The sequence below is a fragment of the Capricornis sumatraensis genome, chromosome 4 (assembly GCF_032405125.1).
Source record: "Capricornis sumatraensis isolate serow.1 chromosome 4, serow.2, whole genome shotgun sequence".
Taxonomy (NCBI): Eukaryota; Metazoa; Chordata; class Mammalia; order Artiodactyla; family Bovidae; genus Capricornis; species Capricornis sumatraensis.
In genome coordinates, this window is record NC_091072.1 from 146,965,898 (window position 1) to 146,989,271 (window position 23,374).

General features: G+C 40.6%; 1 protein-coding gene across 1 annotated transcript in view; it reads right to left on the reverse strand.

Annotated features, from left to right (window-relative positions):
- The window catches only part of LOC138077655 (antigen WC1.1-like), a 59,580-nt gene that overhangs the window by 25,670 nt on the left and 10,536 nt on the right, over positions 1 to 23,374 (reverse strand). Inside the window, exons 3-8 of the mRNA XM_068969763.1 lie at positions 17,753 to 18,061; positions 17,342 to 17,659; positions 10,441 to 10,533; positions 10,049 to 10,363; positions 8,628 to 8,942; positions 2,803 to 3,117 (exon numbers count right to left, since the gene is read on the reverse strand). Of these exons, the coding sequence (XP_068825864.1) occupies positions 2,803 to 3,117; positions 8,628 to 8,942; positions 10,049 to 10,363; positions 10,441 to 10,533; positions 17,342 to 17,659; positions 17,753 to 18,061 (1,665 nt within the window). The remainder of the gene's footprint in view (positions 1 to 2,802; positions 3,118 to 8,627; positions 8,943 to 10,048; positions 10,364 to 10,440; positions 10,534 to 17,341; positions 17,660 to 17,752; positions 18,062 to 23,374) is intronic.

A 23,374-nucleotide genomic window follows, 5' to 3' on the forward strand; every position in this document is an offset into this window, starting at 1 on the left:
TTATCCCCTGTGCTTCTCCCATTTGCCACCTAACACTGCTACCCTTTCCCAACTCCCCCAATGCAGAAAAGAAGAAATGATCTCAAGAGCTACAAATAGACGGAAAGGACACTCCACAAGGGAAGAGCTTCTGTGGCGAGTGAGGTGGGGTGAGTGGTAGGTTAAACGGGGAGTGGATGGAGTATGATAGAGACCAAGGAAAAGACTCATGACCATGATTTCATCCTTCAGAGACCATATTTGGACAGAGAAAAGGTAATCCAATGGGGAAAAAAAAAAACCCTGCACATCATAAAGAATAATTTTTAAAATAATTCGCCTGGTTTCTCAGTGTGCTCATGGTTATGTACGTAATGGTGGAATCTGTCCTGGTCAAGGACTCTGAGTGCATAAGTATGTGAACTTTGAAGTCTCAAAAAGAAGGATGTAACAGAATAAAAATCTACTAGAGAGAGCAGGAGAGAACAGAAAAGACACCACAGAAATCAAAGAATTGAAGGATTAGCTTGACCACTGATACAAGAATGAATGATGAGGGAGAGGATGATCTGCTTGCCTCTTATTATTTATCCACTTTCATCGCCCCAGAGAGGCCCAGGTCAGGACCCCCAGCCTCCTCTGACTGGGAGTTTGGTCACAGGCTACACATTCTGATTAAAACATTTTTGTTTAACTGGTTGTTTTTGTTGCTCAGTCACTCAGTCGTGTTCGACTCTTTGTGACCCCATGGACTGCAACCCTCCAGGCTTCCCTGTCCTTCACTATCTCCCTGAGTTTACTCAAACTCATGTCCATTGAGTCAGTGATGCCATCCAACCATCTCATCCTCTGCCATCCCCTTCTTCTCTGGTCTTCAATCTTTCCCAGCCTCAGGGTCTTTTCCAATGGGTCATTTCTTCTTATCATGTGGCCAAAGTATTGGAGCTTCAGCTCCAGCATACATCCTTCCAATGAGTTACTCAGGGTTAATTTCCTTTAGGATTGACTGACTTGATCTCCTTGCTGTCCAAGGGACTCTCCAGAGTCTTCAAGCACCACAGTTCAAAAGCATCAATTCTTCAGCACTCAGCCATCTTTATGATCCAACTCTCACGTCCATACATAACTACTGGAAAAAAAGCATAGCTTTGACTATATGGACATTTGTCACAAAGCAGTGTCTCTGCTTTTTAACATGCTGTCTAGGTTTGTTATAGCTTTTCTTCCAAGGAGCAAGTGTCTTTTAATTTCATGGCTGCAGTCACAGTCTGCAGTGATTTTGGAGCCCAAGAAAATAAAATCTGTTGCTGTTTCCATTTTTCCCTCATCTCGTTGCCATGAAGTGATGGGACTGGATGCCATGATATTAGTTTTTTGAATGTGGAGTTTCAAGCCAGCTTTTTCACTCTTCTCTTCCACTTTCATCAAGAGTCTCTCCTCTGTTCCTCTTTACTTTCTGCTACTAGGGTGGTGTCATCTGCATATCAGGGGTTATTGATATTGTTATATTAATTCTGAGATTAAAAATTTAGAAAGAACAAGAAAAAGGTATTTCTTGTGTTCTGTTTTATATACCCTGATACCTGTGAAATATTCAAATATATGCTGAATAATCAATAAAGTCTTATGCATACCAGATAGAGACTTCTGAGATATAGTATATCTTTTTTATTTTCTACTTGATTTTAAAATTTACATGGAAGAATAAGTGTGTGATAATTCCAAGAAAATTATTAACTAGAAGGCAGATGTGAGTAAAGATATTAAACATAGTAAAGACATATCCTTGTCTGGTCTCTTGCTGTGTACACATCCTGCGTCCTTAGGCACACGTAGCATCCTTCACACCACACCTGGTCCCTCAGTGCTGCTCAGAGAACCTCACGCTTGCCTTCATCAGCTCCCATTACCATTCTCCTTCCTCCCAGCTACTATAAAATCTTTTCCACCTTCTTCAAAAATTATATTTGTCCACTTACTCCAAATAAGCCCCCAAATGCAATTCTCTTATATCATTGAAGTCATCAAATATAAACTATATAATCTCTTAACATAAAACACAGAAATTCAAGTTTTATTATCTCCACCTTGGACTTGTCAGTACATGGCTAAGTGTTCCTCCAAAGTTTGCGTTTATACAGATATTTTAAAGGAAAAATTTGAGAGAGAGACTTTTCTAGTAACAATGGAAGAATATAAGACTCAGAGCATTCCATCAGCAATTCTCTACCATCAAAGAACAATGAACATTTATGTCTAAATTTGCAAAGGAAACTTGAAATCTGGCACAAATCCATTAGAATCTCTGACCTGTTAAATGATATCCTCTGTAGGGATACCCTCTATACCTCTAAATGATATCCTGCTATTGTAGGAGTAGCCTCCACTCATACTAACCTAGTGCAAAATAATGTCTCACACTGTCTGTATAGAAACAATTCCATCCAGGAAAGTACATCCTCATTTTTTGTCCCTGCCTCTCATAGTCTTCCTGTGCAAAGGGAGTGTGCATGTGGCTGTTAGCAAATGTTTCACTCTTACAAATAGTGAATTATGAAAAAAAATGATGAGGATTTATTTAACTGCGAGAATAAGTAAAGCTATTTTAGTGTCAGGTAAGAGCACTGGAGAAGAAAAGAATAGCAGAGACTTGTAAGAGGAAAATATATGAAGCTCATTGCTCACAGCTACAGGGCACTCAGGGAGGATGGGTAGTTGTCTCAGTCCTCTCTAGCCCACCCGTCCCCTACTGTCCCTCTGATCAGACACCAGCTTTCTTGGAACTTTCCATTCTCCCCGCTGGTGGGCATGAACTGACCATACCTGAGCAGATGACTCCTGCATCCTGGCTGTGACCGCAGTAGTGCTTTCCCCAGCCCCAGGAAGGGCACCTCCACACATGGGACTCCTTTCCTGTGCACTTCACGTTGCCCAGCCAAATAGGCCCTGATGCCGCCCCAAAGGAAGAAGAGAGAGTGGCTTGGAGGGCTTTTCCACAGCCCAGCTGTCTGCACACCACGCGGGCATCATCCAGGTCCCAGTTGTAATCACAGATGGTGCCCCAGGAGCCCTGGTCAAGGATCTCCACTCTCCCGGCGCAGGGACCACCTCCGTCCACCAGGCGGAGCTGTCTGCTACCTGAGGAGAGAGAATTTGGACACGGGGCGTTGACCTGGAGAATGAGAAGGGTCGTCTGTCCTGTGGGACCCTCACCTGAGCAGTAGGAGGCGCTCTCCTCTGAGGCTGCAGACTCTGCTGGTTCTGATATGGAGTCTTTGCACTCGTGCAGAAGGCAATGGCAACCCACTCAGTACTCTTGCCTGGACAATCCCATGGACAGAGGAGCCTGGTAGGCTGCAGTCCATGGGGTCGCTAAGAGTCGGACACGATTGAAGCGACTTAGCAGCAGCAGCAGCAGCATTGCACTGGGCAGCAGCCGGGTCTGGTTTCTGATAGCAGTGGCAAGAGAATTAATAAGGTTGAAAAGTAGGAGGAAAGGTTTAAAAAAAAACAAGTAGGTTAAGAAAAGTTAAATAATGTCTACCAGTGCTGCACTTTAAGTAAATAATGAAGTAGAGAATTAAACCTAAAATTTTTCACTTCCAGGGAGAATGGAGTTCACAGCAGGCCAATGTGTCTTGCTGGCTCTTTCTAGATACAACTTTAAAAGCTGGAAAATGTGTTTTAAGAAACAGTAAATGTATTCGACATTTGTTAACACAACATGGACTAAAGATGCTAAAATTCTAAAGAGTGGAGATTATTTCAATGTTAGTCCAAGATCTATAGCTTCTTTTTCTCTGTGGGAATTTGCCAATTCATTGCATAATTTAATGATGCAGAATCTGGGCTCAGACAAGCAGAGGACTACTGTTGTGACAGGAAGCCAGCATAATCTGGGGGTTACCTGGAGAGACAAAATTAGACTTTTGAGAGCCTCTCTCACACAGCAGGTTTTCTCCTCAAATATTTGCCCAGTATATAAGCTGTGAAGGGCAGAAAGCTAGAGAACTATATAAAAAGACTTGGAAAGCAGTCTTTTTCATTATTTTGGGTACTTACCTACCAAAGAATATAGGCTCTGAACTGAAATCTCTGAAAGCCTATGTCATAGGGACAGAGAAATCAGAGGTGGACTGAGCGCTACCAAAACTGCAATCCATACTTGTTACAGCTCAGTTTTAGGTTATATTTAGATGTTTGGGTGATACACACCCCCTCCCCCTACCTGCCTAGGAAAACAAAGGGCAAATCCTTTCAGGTGTTAGAAAATGTATCAGGAGTATCTTACTTTTTCATATATAATTTATAGCATCCAATAAAAAATGACATGACATTTGAGAAGCTAAGATAACATGACAAATGACCAAAGTGAAAAAAGATAAGAGAATGCAGAGACACACATGATAGAAATGCTGGACTTAGCAGATAAGGATTTTAAGTACAATCAATGTATTTAGGGGAAAAGGGAGAAGAAGAGAATAAGCAGGTAAAAAGATGAAAAAAATAACAAATAATCATTAATAAATAAATTATGTCTAGGAACTATTGCCAACCTAAAATAAAATATCTAGGTTTAAAAAGTGAATGAATAAGTTAAAACAATTTTATATAGAACTTAGAATATAGTGATTTAGAGGAGTCCGGTGACTGCAGCCATGAAATTTAAAGATGCTTGCTCCTTGGAAGAAAAGTTATGACCAACCTAGACAGCATATTCAAAAGCAGACATTACTTTGCCAACTAAGGTCCGTCTAGTCAAGGGTATGGTTTTTCCTGTGGTCATGTATGGATGTGAGAGTTGGACTGTGAAGAAGGCTGAGCGCCAAATAATTGATGCTTTTGAACTGTGGTGTTGGAGAAGACTCTTGAGAGTCCCTTGGACTGCAAGGAGATCCAACCAGTCCATTCTGAGGGAGATCAGCCCTGGGATTTCTTTGGAAGGAATGATGCTAAAGCTCAAACTCCAGTACATTGGCCACCTCATGTGAAGAGTTGACTCATTGGAAAAAACTTTGATGCTGGGAGGGATTGGGGGCAGGAGGAGAAGGGGACGACAGTGGATGAGATGGCTGGATGGCATCACTGACTCGATGGACATGAATCTGAGAGAACTCCGTGAGATGGTGATGGACAGAGAGGCCTGGCGTGCTGCGATTCATAGGGTTGCAAAGAGTCAGATTCAATTGAGCAACTGAAATGAACTGAACTGAACTGAAAGATGAGAGATGAGAAAGAGAAGAAAGAGGAGGGGGGGGAGAAGAGATACAGAGACAGAGAGACTGAACTGCAGAAGTAATATCTGAAGATATAACAACAGAGAACTTTTTAAAAAAATAAATGGAGGAGTATGAAAACCCCCGCTCCTAGTAAAGCTGCTGAAAATCAAACGGAAAAAGGAAAATCTGGAATAATAACAGATTTATTTAATACAAAAGGAGGGGGAAAAAAGGAGACAAAAAGGAACATAAAGCATGTGGATTAATTAAAAGCAAATGGCAGATACCAACACATCAATATCAGTAGTTGCATTCACAGTGAATGGATTAAGATAAAACAAAACTGACACAAATGTTACTTGCAAAATGCCCACCTTATATTATGAAAGCAAAGAATGGTTGAAAGTAAAATGATGGAAAAAATGTACTAACTGTAACAAAACTGGAGTAGCTATATCGATGTCCCAGATAGTAGACTTTAAGCCAAGATACACTGAATTAAAGAGGGAATTTTCATGATTATAATGAGATGCACCCTTAATAAAGATATTTTAGACAACAAAATTCAAGATAACGGGACATAACTTAGAAACATACTTGACAGAGTCAAAAGAAGAAATAGACAAAATCACAATCAAAATGAGGGATTATTACCAGATCTTTTTCAATAGCATGCAGACCAAACATACAAAACACAAAGAAGAATTCAGTAGATGTACAACAACATAGTCAGCACGTTTAGCTAAGTAACACATAGAGCAACGCACCCAACAACGCAAGAGTTCACATTACTGTACATGCACTCGGAACTTTTACCTAAACGACCACATAATACGACAAAATCTTTCACTCTTTGAATTCATACTTCGAATATTCGGATTCATACAGAATATTTGCTCTAACCACAGTGGAATAAAATTAAGAATTAATAAGGAAATATTTATAGCCACCTCTATTTGGGGAAATTCAGCAAGATCCTTCCAAACACCACCTGAGTCTGGAAATAAATTTAAAACTTACAAAATATTGTGAAATATTGATAATAAACACAAAATAATGGTATGATAAATTCTTCTAATAAAACTCAAGTAGTGCCTAAGGGAAGTTTATAGCCTAGATTTAGAGAAGAGGAAAGACTGAAAGTGAAAAAAAGTAAGATTTCAATTAAGAAACTAGATGAGAAAGTCTAAAGAATGTAGAATGTTGGGGTTAATTTAAAAAGGAACAAAAATTAATGGAAAAGAAAGTAAGCATAAGATAGAAAATATGGAAGAAAACCCTTTAAACGTGGCTCATTGAAAATTGATGAACACTGAGCAATACTAATGCAGAGCAGAGAGAAAATGCAGCTAACAATACGAAGAATGAACAGGGACATCAGTATAGATCAGACAGATGTTTTGGTCATAGTTTTTGTGCTGTTGTTTGTTTGTTTGTTGGCTGTGCTGTTGCTCATGGGCTCATAGTTCCCAGGTCAGGGTTGAACCTGGACCCATGACAGTGAAAGCCCAGAGATTTAACCCCTGGATTACATAGTTTTATTAGTACATTTTATACATTTAATGTGGATAAGTACAGATAGAGTGTCAATTTCTCCATAGCCTTGCCAACACTAAGTGTCTTTAAAAAAAAAAAAAAACAGTCATTCTGACATGTGTGAGATGATATCTCTTTGTGGTTTTAATTTAAATTTCCCTGATGACTGACAATGTCAAGCATATTTTCATATACCTATTGCCATTTGTATGTCTTCTTTAGAGAAATGTCTATTCAAGCCCTTGGCCAATTTTTTAATTGAGTTATTAGGTTTTAAGTTTGTTGGGTTTTTTTTTTCTCTTAAGTTATCGGAGTTCCTTACTATTTTTGGAAATTAAAACCTTATATAATTTGTGCTAGCTTGCTTTTTCACTCTGTGGATCTTTCATTTGGTTTGTGGAAGCTTTTTAGTTTGATATATTCCCACTTGTCTATTTTTGCTTTGTTGCCTGTACTTTTGATGTCATATCCATGAACTGATGAAACCATGTGCTTTTATTTTGTGATGGAGCTAACATATCACATATCTAAAATGCAATTCTTACCTTGTGATAATGTTACACCATCACAAATAATAAAATAAATTCAGATAAATAAATAATTTGAAATTAGGTTTTGAATATTCTTTAGTGGAGCTATAAAATTGTTTGCAGAAAATAAAACAATTCAATGTTATTTTGAGATAAAAAATGGCATTTGAAACATTACACTAAAGGCAGACGTCAAAAAAGTAAAGCATTACAGATTTGACCATATAACCCACCAATACACATATACAACCTTAAAAATATATGTAAAATATGGGGGAAATCTTACAAAAATATTTAAGAAAAACAGTAAGTGATGTTTGTTTATAAAGAGTTCCTATGAATAAATAAGAAATTTTAAAACATTCTAGAGAAAAACTATTGTCATGAAAGATATAAGACAGTATATAGAAGATAATACTTTTGTACATAGTGTTTGTGAAAGTCACTCAGTCATGTCCAACTCTTTGCAACCCCATGGAGTATAGAGTCCATGGAATTCTCCAGGCGAGAATACTGGAGTGGGTAGCTATTCCCTTCACCAGGGAGTCTTCCCAACCCAGGGATCAAACCCAGGTCTCCCACATTGCAGGCAGATTCTTTACCAGCTGAGTCACAAGGGAAGCCCAAGAATACTGTAGTGAGTAGCTTCTCCTTCTCCAGCAGATTTTCCAGACTCAGGAATCAAACCAGGGTCTGCTGCATGGCAGGCGGATTCTTTACCAGTTGACCTACCACGGAAGCCCTTATGTGGATAAAAAATCATGATGTTATGAAGAAAACTATACTCTCTTTTAAAATTAAGTATTTATTTGGTTGTGCTGGGTTTTAGTTTCAGCATGCAAATTCTTACTTATGGGATCATCAGAGAAAAAAATTGTAACTGCATGTGGTCATGAATATTACTGTATGTGTAGTGATTTTATACATAAACACTATGTTTTACACTTAGAACTAATATAATGTTACGAGAATTACGTCTCAATTAAAAATTTTAATAAACAAGGTTGGAATATGTGGATTAAATTAGTTTCATTCTTACCTCATTTAAGCTTCTCTGGTGGCTCAGACAGTAAAGAATCTGACTGCAGTATAGGAGACCTGATTTCATACCTGGGTCAGGATGACCCCCTGGAGAAGGGAATGGTAACCCATTCCAGCATTCTTGCCTGGAGAATCCCATGGACAGAGGAGCCTGGCAGGCTACAGTCCATGTGGTCACAAAGAGCACAGCTGAGCAATTAACATTTTCACTTTTTATCATTTTGTGAACCCAAATTAAACTCATCACTTAGATTTTAAAATATCAAATCTCACTGCATCCTACAGGGCTGGGACAGACACACAGAAACAGACAGTAAGTCACCTTCACACGAGATATAGGCTTCCTCCTTGGGAGAGCATGAAGTGTAATTCCAAGGGTCAGAAGGACACTGCCAGAGAGAAGTGTCTGTTTTCCGACAGAGGATTCCATCCACCCACCGGGGTCTAGAACCTTCCCTGAGACCAACAGAAGAGTTGAGGGTTCCACTGTCCCCACAGCCAAGCTGTCTGCAGATCACAGACACAGTGATGTCTTCCATGGGGCTGCGGCAGACACTGCCCCAAGTCCCGTTGTAGAAAACTTCCAGCCACCCAGCACACTGCTGGTCCTCGCTCACCATCCTGAGGGCCAGGAACTCTAAGGTTGAAAGGGGAGGAGACAGGACACAGTGAAAACTTGGCTGGATGTTCTAGGTTTTCCTTTCTTCTAGAAATGGTGAACAGTCATCTCTGACCTTGTTCAAGAGATACCCACTAGAGGACAAGACTGACATCGCCTCCCTTTTAACTGACTTTGTCCATTTGTGTCTGTCTTTCTATTTCTACCACAATGGCATAGTGGATATGAAATGAGAGGAAGACCAACCTACATGGGTGCTATTCAGGGAGGGGCAGCTAAATCCTGCTTCCTGATGAAATCTTTAAAGAGTATGTCAAAGGGATGTGATGTGCATATTAGGGAGATAGGGATAATCATTAATCCAAAAATGTCCACATCCCAATCTATGCAACCTGTGAATATGTTACCATACCTGACAAGAGGGATTTACAGATGTGATTAAGGTAAGGACCTCGGGATGGTGAGATGATGTATTAACAATATTAGCCCAGTCTAATCACATCCTTAGACCCACTATCCTTAAATGTGGAATACTTTTCTTAGCTCCAGCTAGAGAGATGTGACTCTGGATAATGGTTGGAGGCCTGCAGCATTGCTGGTCTGATAACGGATGAAGGGTGCTGTGAAGGAAGGAATGTAGGTGGTTTCAAGAACTTAGAAAAGGCAAGAAACAGATTCTCCCCTAGAGTCGCAAAAGTGATGCGGCCCTGCTGAAGCCTTGATCCCAGCCCAGTGAGACCCCTGCTGGACATCTAAGCTAGAGAAGAGTAAGGAAATAAATATATGCTGTTGTAAACCACTAGTTGGTGAATTGTTAGGGAAGCAAACAGAAACTAGTACCATAGGTTGAAATTTTTTGTATGTAACTGGAGAGAGAGCCATGCTTTCAAGAAAAACTGTGAGAAAAGGCTCTACCAGGAAACACTACTGAGAAGAAAAGATCAGAACCTCAGCTGCTGCAGGAGGAAGTGAAAGCACCTTGTCTTCACATCTGCTGGAAAGACAAGCTTCATGGGAGGAAGCTTCCTTCTCTGGTCCTTTCAGCATCTCTCCCTCAGGGCTCAGACCCGCGTCCTCCAGGACCCCACCCCTCCCCCAGCCTGCGGACAGTGTACAGCGCGGACCTGAGCAGATGACCCCCGCGTCCTGCTTGTGTCTGCAGTCGTGCTGCCCCCAGCCCCGGGAAGGGCACCTCCACACGTGGGACTCCTTTCCTGTACAGTTCAAGTCGTCCAGCCAGATGGGCCCTGATCCTGCCCCGAAGTGAGCAGACCCCATGGCACTGAGGGCTTCTCCACAGCCCAGCTGCCTGCACACCACGTGGGCATCGTCCAGGTCCCAGCCATCATCACAGATGGTGCCCCAGGAGCCCTGGTCAAGGATCTCCACTCTCCCGGCGCAGGGACCGTCCCCGTCCACCAGGCGGAGCTGTCTGTTTTCTGAGGAGAGAGAAATGCGACAATGGGGCAGTGACCCCAGGGGTTGAGAAGGGTCGTCTGTCTTGTGGGACCCTCACCTGAGCAGTAGGGGGCGCTCTCCTCTGAGGCCGCAGAGCCTGCTGATTCTGCCATAGAGTCGTTGCACTGGGGCAGCACCTGGCTCTGGTTTCCTGAAGAAACAACAATGGTCAGAAGTCTGGAAGGGTTGAAGAACAGGAAACTGAATTAAGGAAAATAATGACCTACTGATGGAGCCTATAATGAGAGCTGTGACCCAGCAGTAAAGTTATCATACTCTTAGTGCTCACCTTCTCCCTGGAGAGTTCTGCTTCTGACAGTACCACAATTTCTGTTTTAACCCAAGTGTTGCTGTAAGAATGAGTTAAGTAAGTTGTATCCCTAAATGTATCCCTGTGCTGTGCTTAGTCGCTCAGTCATGTCCGACTCTTTGTAACCCCTTGGACTATAGCCCAAAGTATCCTCTGCCATAGGATTTTTCAAGCAAAAATATTGGAGTGGGTTGCCAAGCCGTCCTCCAGGGGATCTTCCCAACCCAGGGATCAAACCCAGGTCTTCCGCACTGCAGGCAGATTTTTTACCCTCTGAGCCACCAGGGAAGCCCAAAGCTATCCCTAAGTAAGTAAGTAAAGTTGCTCAGTCATGTCCGACTCTTTGTGACCCTGTGGACTGCAGCCCACCAGGCTCCTCAGTCCATGGGATTCTCCAGGCAAGAATACTGGAGTGGGTTACCATTTCCTCTCCAGGGGATCTTCCCGACCCAGGGAACAAACCCAGGTCTCCTGCATTGGAAGAAGATGCTTTAACCTCTGAGCCACCAGGGAAGCCCTAAAAGAATCTATCCCTAAGTAAAAGCAATACAAAATTCTTTCTGAAGGATCTCTACAATTTCTTCAATGTGTATCTTTAGAACAAACACTTATATAAAATAGATCTCATGAAAAACACAAAGGAAAAAGGAGACATTAGAAAGAATTTCCCAGGGTGTTCAGCTGCTAGAGTTACCTGACGAGAATATATGTAGCCACGGTTAAAGTGCTTATGGAATTAATTGACAAAATGTGCATCTTTGCAGAGAAATGATACCAAAAACCAAATACTTCTAGAGCTGAAAAACTTGTTAGCTGCAATTAAGAACTAAAGAATAAGTGTAGCCTCACATTAGCTCAGCATAAAGTTGAAACATCAAAATGCAAAATCAGAGGATATTCTTCAATTAATTCAGGTCACACAGCAAGAGTTCTGGTTATATTGTTGTATGGCAGTTTTTCCAAAAAACTTGTTTCACTTCAATTCAGTCCCTCAGTCATGCCCAACTCTTTGTGACCCAATTAACTGCAGCTTGCCTGGCTTCGCTGTTCTTCACCAACTTCTGAAGCTTGCTCAAACTTATGTCCATCAAGTCGGTGATGCCATCCAACCATCTCATGCTCTGTCATCCTCTTTTCCTCCTGCCCTCAAGCTTTCCCACCATCAGGGTCTTTTCCAATGAGTCAGCTCTTCTCACCAGGTGGCCAAAGCAGTGAAGATTCAGCTTCAGCATCAGTTCTTCCAATGAATATTCAGGACTAATTCCCATTAGGATCCACTGCTTTGATCTCCTTGCAGTCCAGGGGACTCTGAAGAGTCTCCTCCAACACCACAGTTCAAAAGCATCAGTTCTTCGGTGCACAACTTTCCTTATGGTCCAACTCTTACATCCATACATAACTACTGGAAAAATCACAGCTTTGACTAGATAGACCTTTGTCAGCAAAGTGATGTCTCTGCTTTTTAATATGCTGTCTGAGTTGGTCATAGCTTTTCTTCCAAGGAGCAAGCATCATTTAATTTCATGGCTGCAGTCACCATCTGCAGTGATTTTGGAACCCAAGAAAATAGTCTGAGGAACCCATTGTTTCCTCATCTATTTGCAGTGAAATGATGGGACCAGAAACCATGATCTTTGTTTTTTGAATGTTGAGTTTTAAGCCAGTGTTTTCACTCTCCTCTTTCACTTTCATCAAGAGTGAAATTTCAGTTCCTGTTTGCTTTCTGCCATAAGGGTGGTGTCATCAGCATATCTGAGATTATTGATATTTCTCCTGACAATCTTGATCCCAGCTTGTGCTTCATCCAGCCCAGCATTTCACCTGATGTACTCTGCATATAAGTTAAATAAGCAGAGTGACTATATACAGTCTTGACGTACTCCTTTCCCAATTTGGAAACAGTCTGTTGTTCCATGTCCAATTCTAACTGTTGCTTCTTGACCTGCACACAGATTTATCAGGAGGCAGGTAGGTGGTCTAGTATTTCCATTTCTCTAAGAATTTTCCATAGATTGTTGTGATCCACAAAGTCAAAGCCTTTGGCATAGTCAAAGAAGCAGAAGTAGAGGTTTTTCTGGAACTCTTTTTTGCTTTTTCTGTGATCCAACAGATGTTGGCAATTTGATCAATATAAAAAGGTAAAACTTAGCAGATGAAGAAAAAAATATGTACTTAATTTTGCTTATGACTTGGGGTCATTAATCAGGAAAAAACTCCGTTTGGCAGTCTTTCAGTGGGGTCTTTCTGTGCTGCAATTAGCTGTCACCTGGAGCTGAAGTCATTTAAAGACTTGACTGAACTCTGGTTCTGTAAGGAAATTCCCAGAACTGGTCTAAGGATAAAGGAACATCATGTCTTCAACTGAATTCAGAGAGAATTTACATATTCAGGAAGAAATGGGGCAGAAGGGGAACAGAGAGGGAACGATACACACACAGAGAGAGATTAAAGCAAAATATTGATACTAACATTTAGAAACCCAGGTAAAGGTCATAAAGGAATTTTTATATTGTTTTCCCAACATTTTTATGTCTCAACATGCATCAAAACTGAAAGAATTAAAAGGTGAAAACAAGTCAAACAAAATTCATTGCCAAGACACTTTCACAAAAATACTCATAACATCAAAAATGAAATACCTAGGAGAAGTCCTAGTAGAAGATGGGGGAAATCTCTGAAATTCAGAATGTAACCAAATGGAGGGATGTATTATGGCAATGATTTGGAAAACTCAACATTGTCAATGTCAATCATCCTCAAATTTCTATGTCTACTCTCAAATTTTTTAAGTCTAACCTCAACTATACACTTAAGCTTTTCTTTTGGTGAAAATGACAAGCTGAGTTCTAAATTTATGCAAAATACAAGCAGCCAAGAATGAACAGCACAGTTGGTAACAAAAGCAATGATATTAGAGGAGTTAATATAAAGTAACTCTGTAAATTAAAATTATTCAGACTAACTACAAAGTTTGAAATTCAGGGAGACAGTGAAGGGCAGGGAAGCCTGGTGTGCTGTAGTCCATGGGGTCACAAAGAGTCAGACATGACTCAGCGATTGAACAACAACAGCTACAAAGTTATGATAATTAAGAAAATGCAGTATTGGTGCAAGGATAGACAAATGATAACATGGAACAGGATAGAGAGTCTCAAATAAGGCAGACATACTTGCCCTTCTGCTTATGACGAAGGCAGCACTGCAGTGGGGAAGAGTCTTTTCAGAAAAAGATTCTGAATCAATTGGATGTCCATATGAAATCTTACCCTTATCTTACACAGATATCAATCCCAGAAGGAATGCACAATAATATGCAAGAGAAAAATGATAAAATTTCCATAAGATACTCTTAGAGAATGTTTTTACAATCTTCGAGTAGATGGCAGCCTATCAGGCTGCACTGTCCCTGGGATTCTCCAGGCAAGAACATTGGAGCGGGTTGCCATTTCCAGTCCAATGCATGAAAGTGAAAAGTGAAAGTGAAGTCGCTCAGTCGTCTCTGACTCTTAACCACCCGATGGACTGCAGCCTACCAGGCTCCTCCATCCATGGGATCTTCCAGGCAAAAATACTGGAGTGGGTTGCCATTTCCTTCTCCTTTAAAGAATATAAGAAGCATGAAATGTACAGAAAAATGTTGGTAAGGTATATTTACATAAGAAATGAGTTCATCAAAAGAAACCATTTGATTAAGCAAACGAAAATAAAAGACCAAGGGTTAAACATGGAAAATAAGTAACACATATTTGCCACCAAAGACATTGTCATGGTAAGTTGTAATATCATATTTGTAACAGTCAAGAATTGGAAACACAACAGAAGACTCTACACATGGACATCACCAGACGGTCAACACCGAAATCAGATGACTATATTCTTTGCAGCCAAAGATGGAGAAGCTCTATACAGTCAACAAAAACAAGACCAAGAGCTGACTGTGGCTCAGATCATGAACTCCTTATGACCAAATTCAGACTCAAATTGAAGAAAGTAGGAAAAACCGTTAGACCATTCAGGTATGACCTAAATCAAATCCCTTATGATTACACATACAGTGGAAGTGAGAAGTAGATTTAAGGCCCTAGATCTGATAGATAGAGTGCCTGAAGAATGAAGGAATGAGGTTCGTGACACTGTACAGGAGACACGGATCAAGACCATCCCCGTGGAGAAGAAATGCAATAAAGCAAAATGGCTGTCTAAGGAGGCCTTACAAATAGCTGTGAAGAGAGGCAAAAAGCAAAGGAGAAAAGGAAAGATAGAAGCATCTGAATGCAGAGTCCCAAAGAATAGCAAGAAGAGACAAGAAAGCCTTCTTCAGCAATCAATGCAAAGAAACAGAGGAAAACAACAGAATGGGAAAGACTAGAGGTCTCTTCAGGAAAATTAGAGATACCAGGGGAACATTTCATGCAAAGATGGGCTCGATAAAGGACAGAAATGGAAGGGACCTAACAGAAGCAGAAGATATTAAGAAGAGGTGGCAAGAATACATGGAAGAACTGTATAAATAAGATCTTCATGACCCAGATAATCATGATGATGTGATTACTAATCTAGAGCCAGACATCTTGGAATGTGAAGTCAAGCGGGCCTTAGAAAGCATCACTATGAACAAAGCTAGTGGAGGTGATGGAATTCCAGTTGAGCTCTTTCAAATCCTGAAAGATGATGCTGTGAAAGTGCTGCACTCAATATGCCAGCAAATTTGGAAAACCCAGCAGTGGCCACAGGACTGGAAAAGGTCAGTTTTCATTCCAATCCTAAAGAAAGGCAATGCCAAAGAATGCTCAAACTACTGCACAATTGCACTCTTCTCACATGCTACTAAAGTAATGCTCAAAATTCTCCAAGCCAGGCTTCAGCAATACATGAATCGTGAACTCCCAGATGTTCAAGCCTGTTTTAGAAAAGGCAGAGGAACCAGAGATCAAATTGCCAACACCTGCTGGATCATGGAAAAGGCAAGAGAGTTCCAGAAAAACATCTATTTCTGCTTTACTGACTATGCCAAAGCCTTTGACTGTGTGGATCACAATCAACTGTGGAAAATTCTGAAAGAGATGGGAATACCAGACCACCTGACCTGCCTCTTGAGAAATCTGTATGCAGGTCAGGAAGCAACAGTTAGTACTGGACATGGAACAACAGACTGGTTCCAAATAGGAAAAGGAATGCGTCAAGGCTGTATATTGTCTCCCTGCTTATTTAACTTATATGCAGAGTACATCATGAGAAACGCTGGACTGGAAGAAACACAAGCTGGAATCAAGAGTGCCGGGAGAAATCTCAATAACCTCAGATATGCAGATGACACCACCCTTATGGCAGAAAGTGAAGAGGAGCCTCTTCTCTTGATGAAAGTGAAAGAGGAGAGTGAAAAAGTTGGCTTAAACTCAACATTCAGAAAACGAAGATCGTGGCATCAGGTCCCATCACTTGATGGGAAATAGACAGGGAAACAGTGGAAACAGTGTCAGACTTTATTTTGGGGGGCTCCAAAATCACTGCACATGGTGATTGCAGCCATGAAATTAAAAGACACTTACTCCTTGGAAGAAAAGTTATGACCAACCTAGATAGTGTATTCAAAAGCAGAGACATCACTTTCCTGACTAAGGTCCATCTAGTCAAGGCTATGGTTTTTCCTGTGGTCATGTATGGATGTGAGAGTTGGACTGTGAAGAAGGCTGAGGGCTGAAGAATTGATGCTTTTGAACTGTGGTGTTGGAGAAGACTCTTGAGAGTCCCTTGGACTGCAAGGAGATCCAACCAGTCCATTCTGAAGGAGATCAGCCCTGGGATTTCTTTGGAAAGAATGATGCTAAAGCTGAAGCTCCAGTACTTTGGCCACCTCATGTGAAGAGTTGACTCACTGGAACAGACTCTGATGCTGGGAGGGATTGGGGGCAGGGGGAGAAGGGGACAACAGAGGATGAGATGGCTGGATGGCATCACGGACTCAATGGACATGAGTATGAGTGAACTCTGGGAGATGGTGATGGACCCAGAGGCCTGACGTGCTGCTATTCATGGGGTCATAAAGAGTTGGACATGACTGAGTGACTGAACTGAACTGAATACTGTCAGTAGAATGGATCAGTACATGGCCATGTGATCATTCAAAGCACAATCTACTCTAATAAAACAAATAAAGTGCTACAATATACAACATCATGTGTGAATCCCAAACATAATTTTGAGTCTATGAAATTAGATACAAAAGATGAAACATATGGCATCATTTTATATAAAGTTCAAACATTGATGAAACTCTCTATGTTAGTAGAAGCTAGGTAAGCGCTATTTTCCCTGTCGAGGAGGGAAGACACAGACACTGGGGACGACAGTGACTGTGGTGCTGGGACACTCTCCTTGCTGCTCTGGGCGGGGCTTCATACTGAGGTCTACACTTCCTGCTCCTACAGTCTTTTCTATGATTACATGTGAGCAACAATGGTGCTTAAAAATACATTATTCCCCTTCACACTTCTTGCTGTGACCTTAAAAATGAATGAACAATGAGAAGATCCATATTTCACCACAAAATCTCTGACTTTGAAGCCCGTTTAACCTCACTCTCTACTCTTGGAGTCATTTCACTCCGGGAGCATCCTGAGTACCAGTAGCCCTTGTCCCACGCTCTTACCTAAGCAGATCACTGAGGCCGTGTTGCCATGGGAACAGTCAGGACCACCCAGGGCAGTCACAGGACAACTCCACAGGAAGGACTCTGCCCCCGAGCAGTGAAATCGGGCAGTTAAGATCTGACCACCTCCTTCCACCAAGTGTGGTCCTCTGGGGGTGGAGATGGCAACTCCACAGCCGAGCTGATGACAGACAACATTGGCATTGGCCAGACTCCAGTGGGAGGCACAGAGCGCTCTCCATCGTCCAGAAATGTTCATCTCCACCTGCCCCTCACACTGAGAGGAGCCGTTTGTCACGAGCCGGACTTCTGAGTATGCTGGTAGAAGAAGACAGAGTTTCAGCAAAACTACATGACTTTCTCACCCGAGCAGGGTGTTCACAGAGGTGAAAGGCCTGACCTGCATCTCACCTGAACAGACAACCTCAGCAGCTCCACTGTGGTGACAAGTGCCCCCTGGACAGGGCACTCTGGGGCAGACCCGCAGCTCAGGCTCCTCCCCCTCACACCTGAACTCTTCAGCCCAGACCCGGGCACTGGACGCTCTGAAGAGCTCATGTCCCAGGACAGACACAGCCTTGCCACACCCCAGCTCTGCACAGATGACCTGGGCAGTGGGGAGTGTGAAGTTCCCATCAGACACTGGGATCCAGGCTTCTCCAGAATACACTTCTACTCGCCCTGAGCAGGGTCCATCCCCTCCAGCCAGACGCACAAATCCTAAGAGGAAACAACAACAAAACCAGTCAGTGTTCATGGTACTGACTTGGTAACTGGAAACCACACGTCACAGGCAGTGGGGTAAAAGTTTTTCTTTTTAGGAGTGGAGCATGAAGAGAGTCTTTGACAGTTAGTGTCATAATTGAATTTTCATGAGCAGGTTTCTAAAGAGAAATCCAGGAGGATTACAAGGTCAGTTTGGAGTGGTTGAATCCCAAGAACATACACTTTGAGACTGGTTAGAAATGTGAATTCCTTGGTCTAGGAGCCTGGAAACTACAGAGCCCAATTCAGATCACTGGAATGGCTGAATACTGGGAACACGTGTTTTAGCATTTGTTGGAGAAGTGAATTTCTCATTTAGCAGCCTAGGACCTACATACAGATCCAAGGACACTGTATAATATTTAGGCACTTAAACTTGAATATAGAGATATGCAGACCAGAAGCCACCCAGAGGGATGTGGGCTATGAGATGAGAGACCTAGCATCCAGACAAGCTTAGAAAGCTTTCATGGGACTTGTGGGGCTAATATTCTGACCAGTTTTCTCTCCCAGAAGCTAGTCCTCAAGTGACTTAGGTTAAGGAAAGTCCTGAGGCTGGATCCATGAGGGGATGCCAACCTGTAGATGGGTGACAGCTCCAGAGAAAAAATATAGACACTATCATTAATTCACATTTATGTCATCACATCTTGCCTTTCTGTTACTTTTTCATGCTAAAAAATTGCATGAATTCCGTCAGTGACCTTAGTGGGAAGGAAAATGAGTTACAAAAACTCAGAGAGTCATAGAGAGAGAGTCCCAGCCATCTCTCTTGAAATCCTAGGATTTGTCAAAGAATCTGGGGGAGAGTGTGCTCTCAGTGGGAGTTTACCAGATAGCTGAGTTTCCACATCGTCTCCTATTAAAGGTTTTTTCTCTCAAACAGGACTCACAGAAAATGCTAAGGGCTGATAATAATTGATTTTAATACTATCATTGTACTAATTCTAACCACAGGAAAATATGCATTCTTCTCAAGCACACATGGAATAGTCTCCAGGCTAGGTTACAAATAAGCCTTAACAAATTCAAAAATATTAAAATAATTCCAAGTATCTTACATGACCATAATGGAATGGAACTAAAATTCAGTAATGATCAGAAAACAGGAATTCATGAATATATAAAAATTAAACCACACACTCATATTTTAAGATTGTTTTCCTATTTATATAAAAAATGCTATTTAGACAGGAATTGCATTAAATCTATAGAGGACTTTGAGAAGTACAGGCATTTTAACAATACTAATTCTTGCAGGTCAGAAACACAGAATGACTTTCCATTAATCATATAGTCTTTAATTTCTTTCATGAATGTTTTACAATTCTAAATGAAGATGGCATGTTGTCAAAAAGAAGGAATAAGAAAAAGGAGAAGGAGGAGGAAATGAGCAAATAAGCCATAATTGGAGAGTTCCAAGTTGAAAAAGCCTCAGTATGGATAAATATGCAAATATTTGTGGGCAACACTCGTTGAATAGGTTGTTAGCATACTACATCACCCTCTGCTCCTCCCATCCACCACCTAAACTGCTATCCTTTCTCATTCCTCCCACTTCAGACAAACAAACGCCACTTTAAATGATACAGATGGATGGAAAAGAAAATCAGAAAGGATAGCTACTGCTGAAGTAGGGTGTAGGTAGGGCATATGGCATGCAAGGTGGGATCAAGGAAGTTTTGAAACTAAAGCAGGAAAACCAAAATAAGAGTTCATCATTTGGCCATCAAAGAAACACATATGAACTGAGTGAAGATAACCCAATGAAAAATACTTTACTTAATTCATCAAGGACAATTCCCTGATTTCTGGCTGTGTTCTGATTATTTACTTCTGAAGTTCTTCCTGGTAAAGGACTGCTTAGTGATGCCCAACATCCAACCAAAAAATTATTAGAATTTCCAAAAGAGAGAAATGTAACCCATAACACATTTTTTAAAAACAATCAGAGAGCAAAAGAGACACCAATGTATAGAACAGTCTTTTGGACTCTGTGGGACAGGGCGAGGGTAGGATGATTTGGGAGAATGGCATTGAAACATGTATAATATCATATAAGAAACGAATCACCAGTCCAGGTTCGATGCATGATACTGGATCCTCGGGGCTGGTGCACTGGGACCACCCAGAGGGATGGTATGGGGAGTGAGGGGGGTTCAGGATGGGGATCATGTGTATACATGTGGCGGATTCATGTTGATGTATGGCAAAACCAATACAATATTGTAAAGTAATTAACCTCCAATTAAAATAAATAAATTTATATTAAAAAAGACAATCATTTAAAGCAGCTTCAGAAATTACAGAAATGATTCAATTGGCTGAAGAGCTCCTTAAAACCCTAATATCAATATGCTTAATGAAGCATAAAAATAAACAGGGAGAGAAACTAGGAAAAATAAACAAATGAGACTTCTGAAACTGAAAAATATAGTACTGGAATGAACAATTATTTGGATTAATTACACAAGAGACTAGACATTGCAGAATAAAAGAACTGGAAAGTAAAACACAGCAGTAGAGACTATCTAAATTGAACCAAAGAGAGTAAAAAGGCACAAAAATATGAATGGAAACACAGTGGCATGTAGGATAATATCAAAATATATAAAATATGTGTATTTGGAGATTCAGATTAAGGGATGTGCAGAAAAATATAAAGAGAAGATAAATGACATTTTCCCAAAGTTATTGAAAACTGTAAACCCACTGATCCAAAAAGCTAAACAAACCCCAAACAAGATAATGAAACTGTTCTCAGAAAACTTGACAATGTAAATACTGAAATACATTGGTAAACAAAGAAACAAAAATATGTTAAAAGCAGCCAGGGAAGTTTGACACATTATATGCAGGGAACAAAAGGATAAGTATTATTTACTGACTTTTTGTTGGAGGCAATGAAAGTCAGATGACAATGTAAGAACATATTTAAAGTATTGGGATTGGGCATTTGTTATGCTAAAACTGAATCAGCTATGAAAATACTTTTCAAAACTGAATGAAAATTAAAATGATATACCCGTGGCAGACTCATGTTGATGTATGGCAAAACCAATACCATATTGTAAAGTAATTAACCTCCAATTAAAATAAATAAATTTATATTTTAAAAAAATGAAATGATTTCAGGTAAATGAGAGATGATAGAATTGGAGGCCATCAGACACACACTACACAAAACTGCCTCAAAAAGTTCTTTAAGCTAAAGGGAGATGACAGCAGATGAAAACATGGATCCTCTCAAAGCTATAGAGATTGTGCTAAATGTTGATTTTCTATTAGAGGATTTAAGGCAAAAAATATTAGCAACAAACTATAAGATTCATAATAAATTTATAAATAGAATTATGACAATGATAGCATCAATGACAAGAATAAGAAAGTGGAAGAAATGTATAGTGACTGACATTGCATGTTGTGACATAATATCGTTTCAAGGTAAAATGTAATTTAAAATTAATAATTCAATGTTGGGATTTCCTAGTGGTTCAGTGGTGAAGACTCCACCTGACCATGCTGGAGACATGGGTTCAATCCGTGGTCTAGGAAAATCCCACATACCACAGAGCCACTAAGCCTGTGCACCACAACTAGTGAGCCTGTGCTCCAGAGCCCAGGGCCCACAACTACAGAAGCTTGTGCCCCATAGAGCCTGTGCACCACAGCAAGAGAAGCCACCGCAATGAGAGCCTCATGCTGCAGCTAGAGAGGAGCCTCTGATCACCACAACTATAGAAAAGCCCATGCAACAATGAAGACCCAGCCAGCAAAATATAAAAATTACTATAAACTAAAAAATTAAACATTATAATCACCTAAAAATCTGATATGATTAATAAACCAATACAGTATTTATTTGGGGGGTGTTTTCTTTTTTTTTTTTAATTTTAATTTTTACTTTATTTTACTTTACAATACTGTATTGGTTTTGCCATACATTGACATGAATCCGCCACGGGTATACATGAGTTCCCAATCCTGAACCCCCCTCCCACCTCCCTCCCCATATCATCTCTCTGGATCATCCTCATTCACCAGCCCCAAACATCCTGTATCCTGTATCAAACACAGACTGGAGATTCGTTTCTTACATGATAGTATACATGTTTCAATGCCATTCTCCCAAATCATCCCACTCTCTCCCTCTCCCTCTCCCTCAGAGTCCAAAAGTCCATTCTATACATGTGTCTCTTTTGCTGTCTCACATACAGGGTTATCATTACCATCTTTCTAAATTCCATACATATGTGTTAGTATATTGTATTGGTGTTTTTCTTTCTGGCTTACTTCACTCTGTATAATCAGCTCCAGTTTCATCCATGTCATCAGAACTGATTCAAATGTATTCTTTTTAATGGCTGAATAATAATCCATTGTGTATACGCACCACAGCTTTCTTATCCATTCATCTGCTGATGAACATCTAGGTCGTTTCCATCTCCTGGCTATTATAAACAGTGCTGCGATGAACATTGGGGTGCACGTGTCTCTTTCAATTCAAGCATGGAAATTGAAACTGTAATCAGAAATCTTCCAGCAACCAAAAGCCCAGGTCCAGGTGGCTTCACAGCTGAATTCTACCAAAAATTTAGAGAAGAGCTAACACCTGTCCTACTCAAACTCTTCCAGAAAATTGCAGAGGAAGGTAAACTTCCAAACTCATTCTATGAGGCCACCATCACCCTAATACCAAAACCTAACAAAGATGCCAAAAAAAAAAAAAAAAAAAGAAAGAAAACTACAGGCCAATATCACTCATGAACATGGATGCAAAAATCCTCAACAAAATTCTAGCAATCAGAATCCAACACCTTAAAAACATCATACACCATGACCAAGTGGGCTTTATCCCAGGGATGCAAGGATTCTTCAATATCCGCAAATCAATCAATGTAATCCACCACATTAAAAAATTGAAAAATGAAAGCCATATGATTATCTCAATAGATGCAGAAAAGGCCTTTGACAAAATTCAACATCCATTTATGATAAAAATTCTCCAGAAAGCAGGAATAGAAGGAACATACCTCAACATCATAAAAGCTATATATGACAAACCCACAGCAAACATTATCCTCAATGATGAAAAATTGAAAGCATTTCCCCTAAAGTCAGGAACAAGACAAGAGTGCCCACTTTCACCACTACTATTCAACATAGTTCTGGAAGTTTTGGCCACAGCAATCAGGGAAGAAAAAGAAATAAAAGGAATCGAAATTGGAAAAGAAGAAGTAAAACTCTCACTGTTTGCAGATGACACGA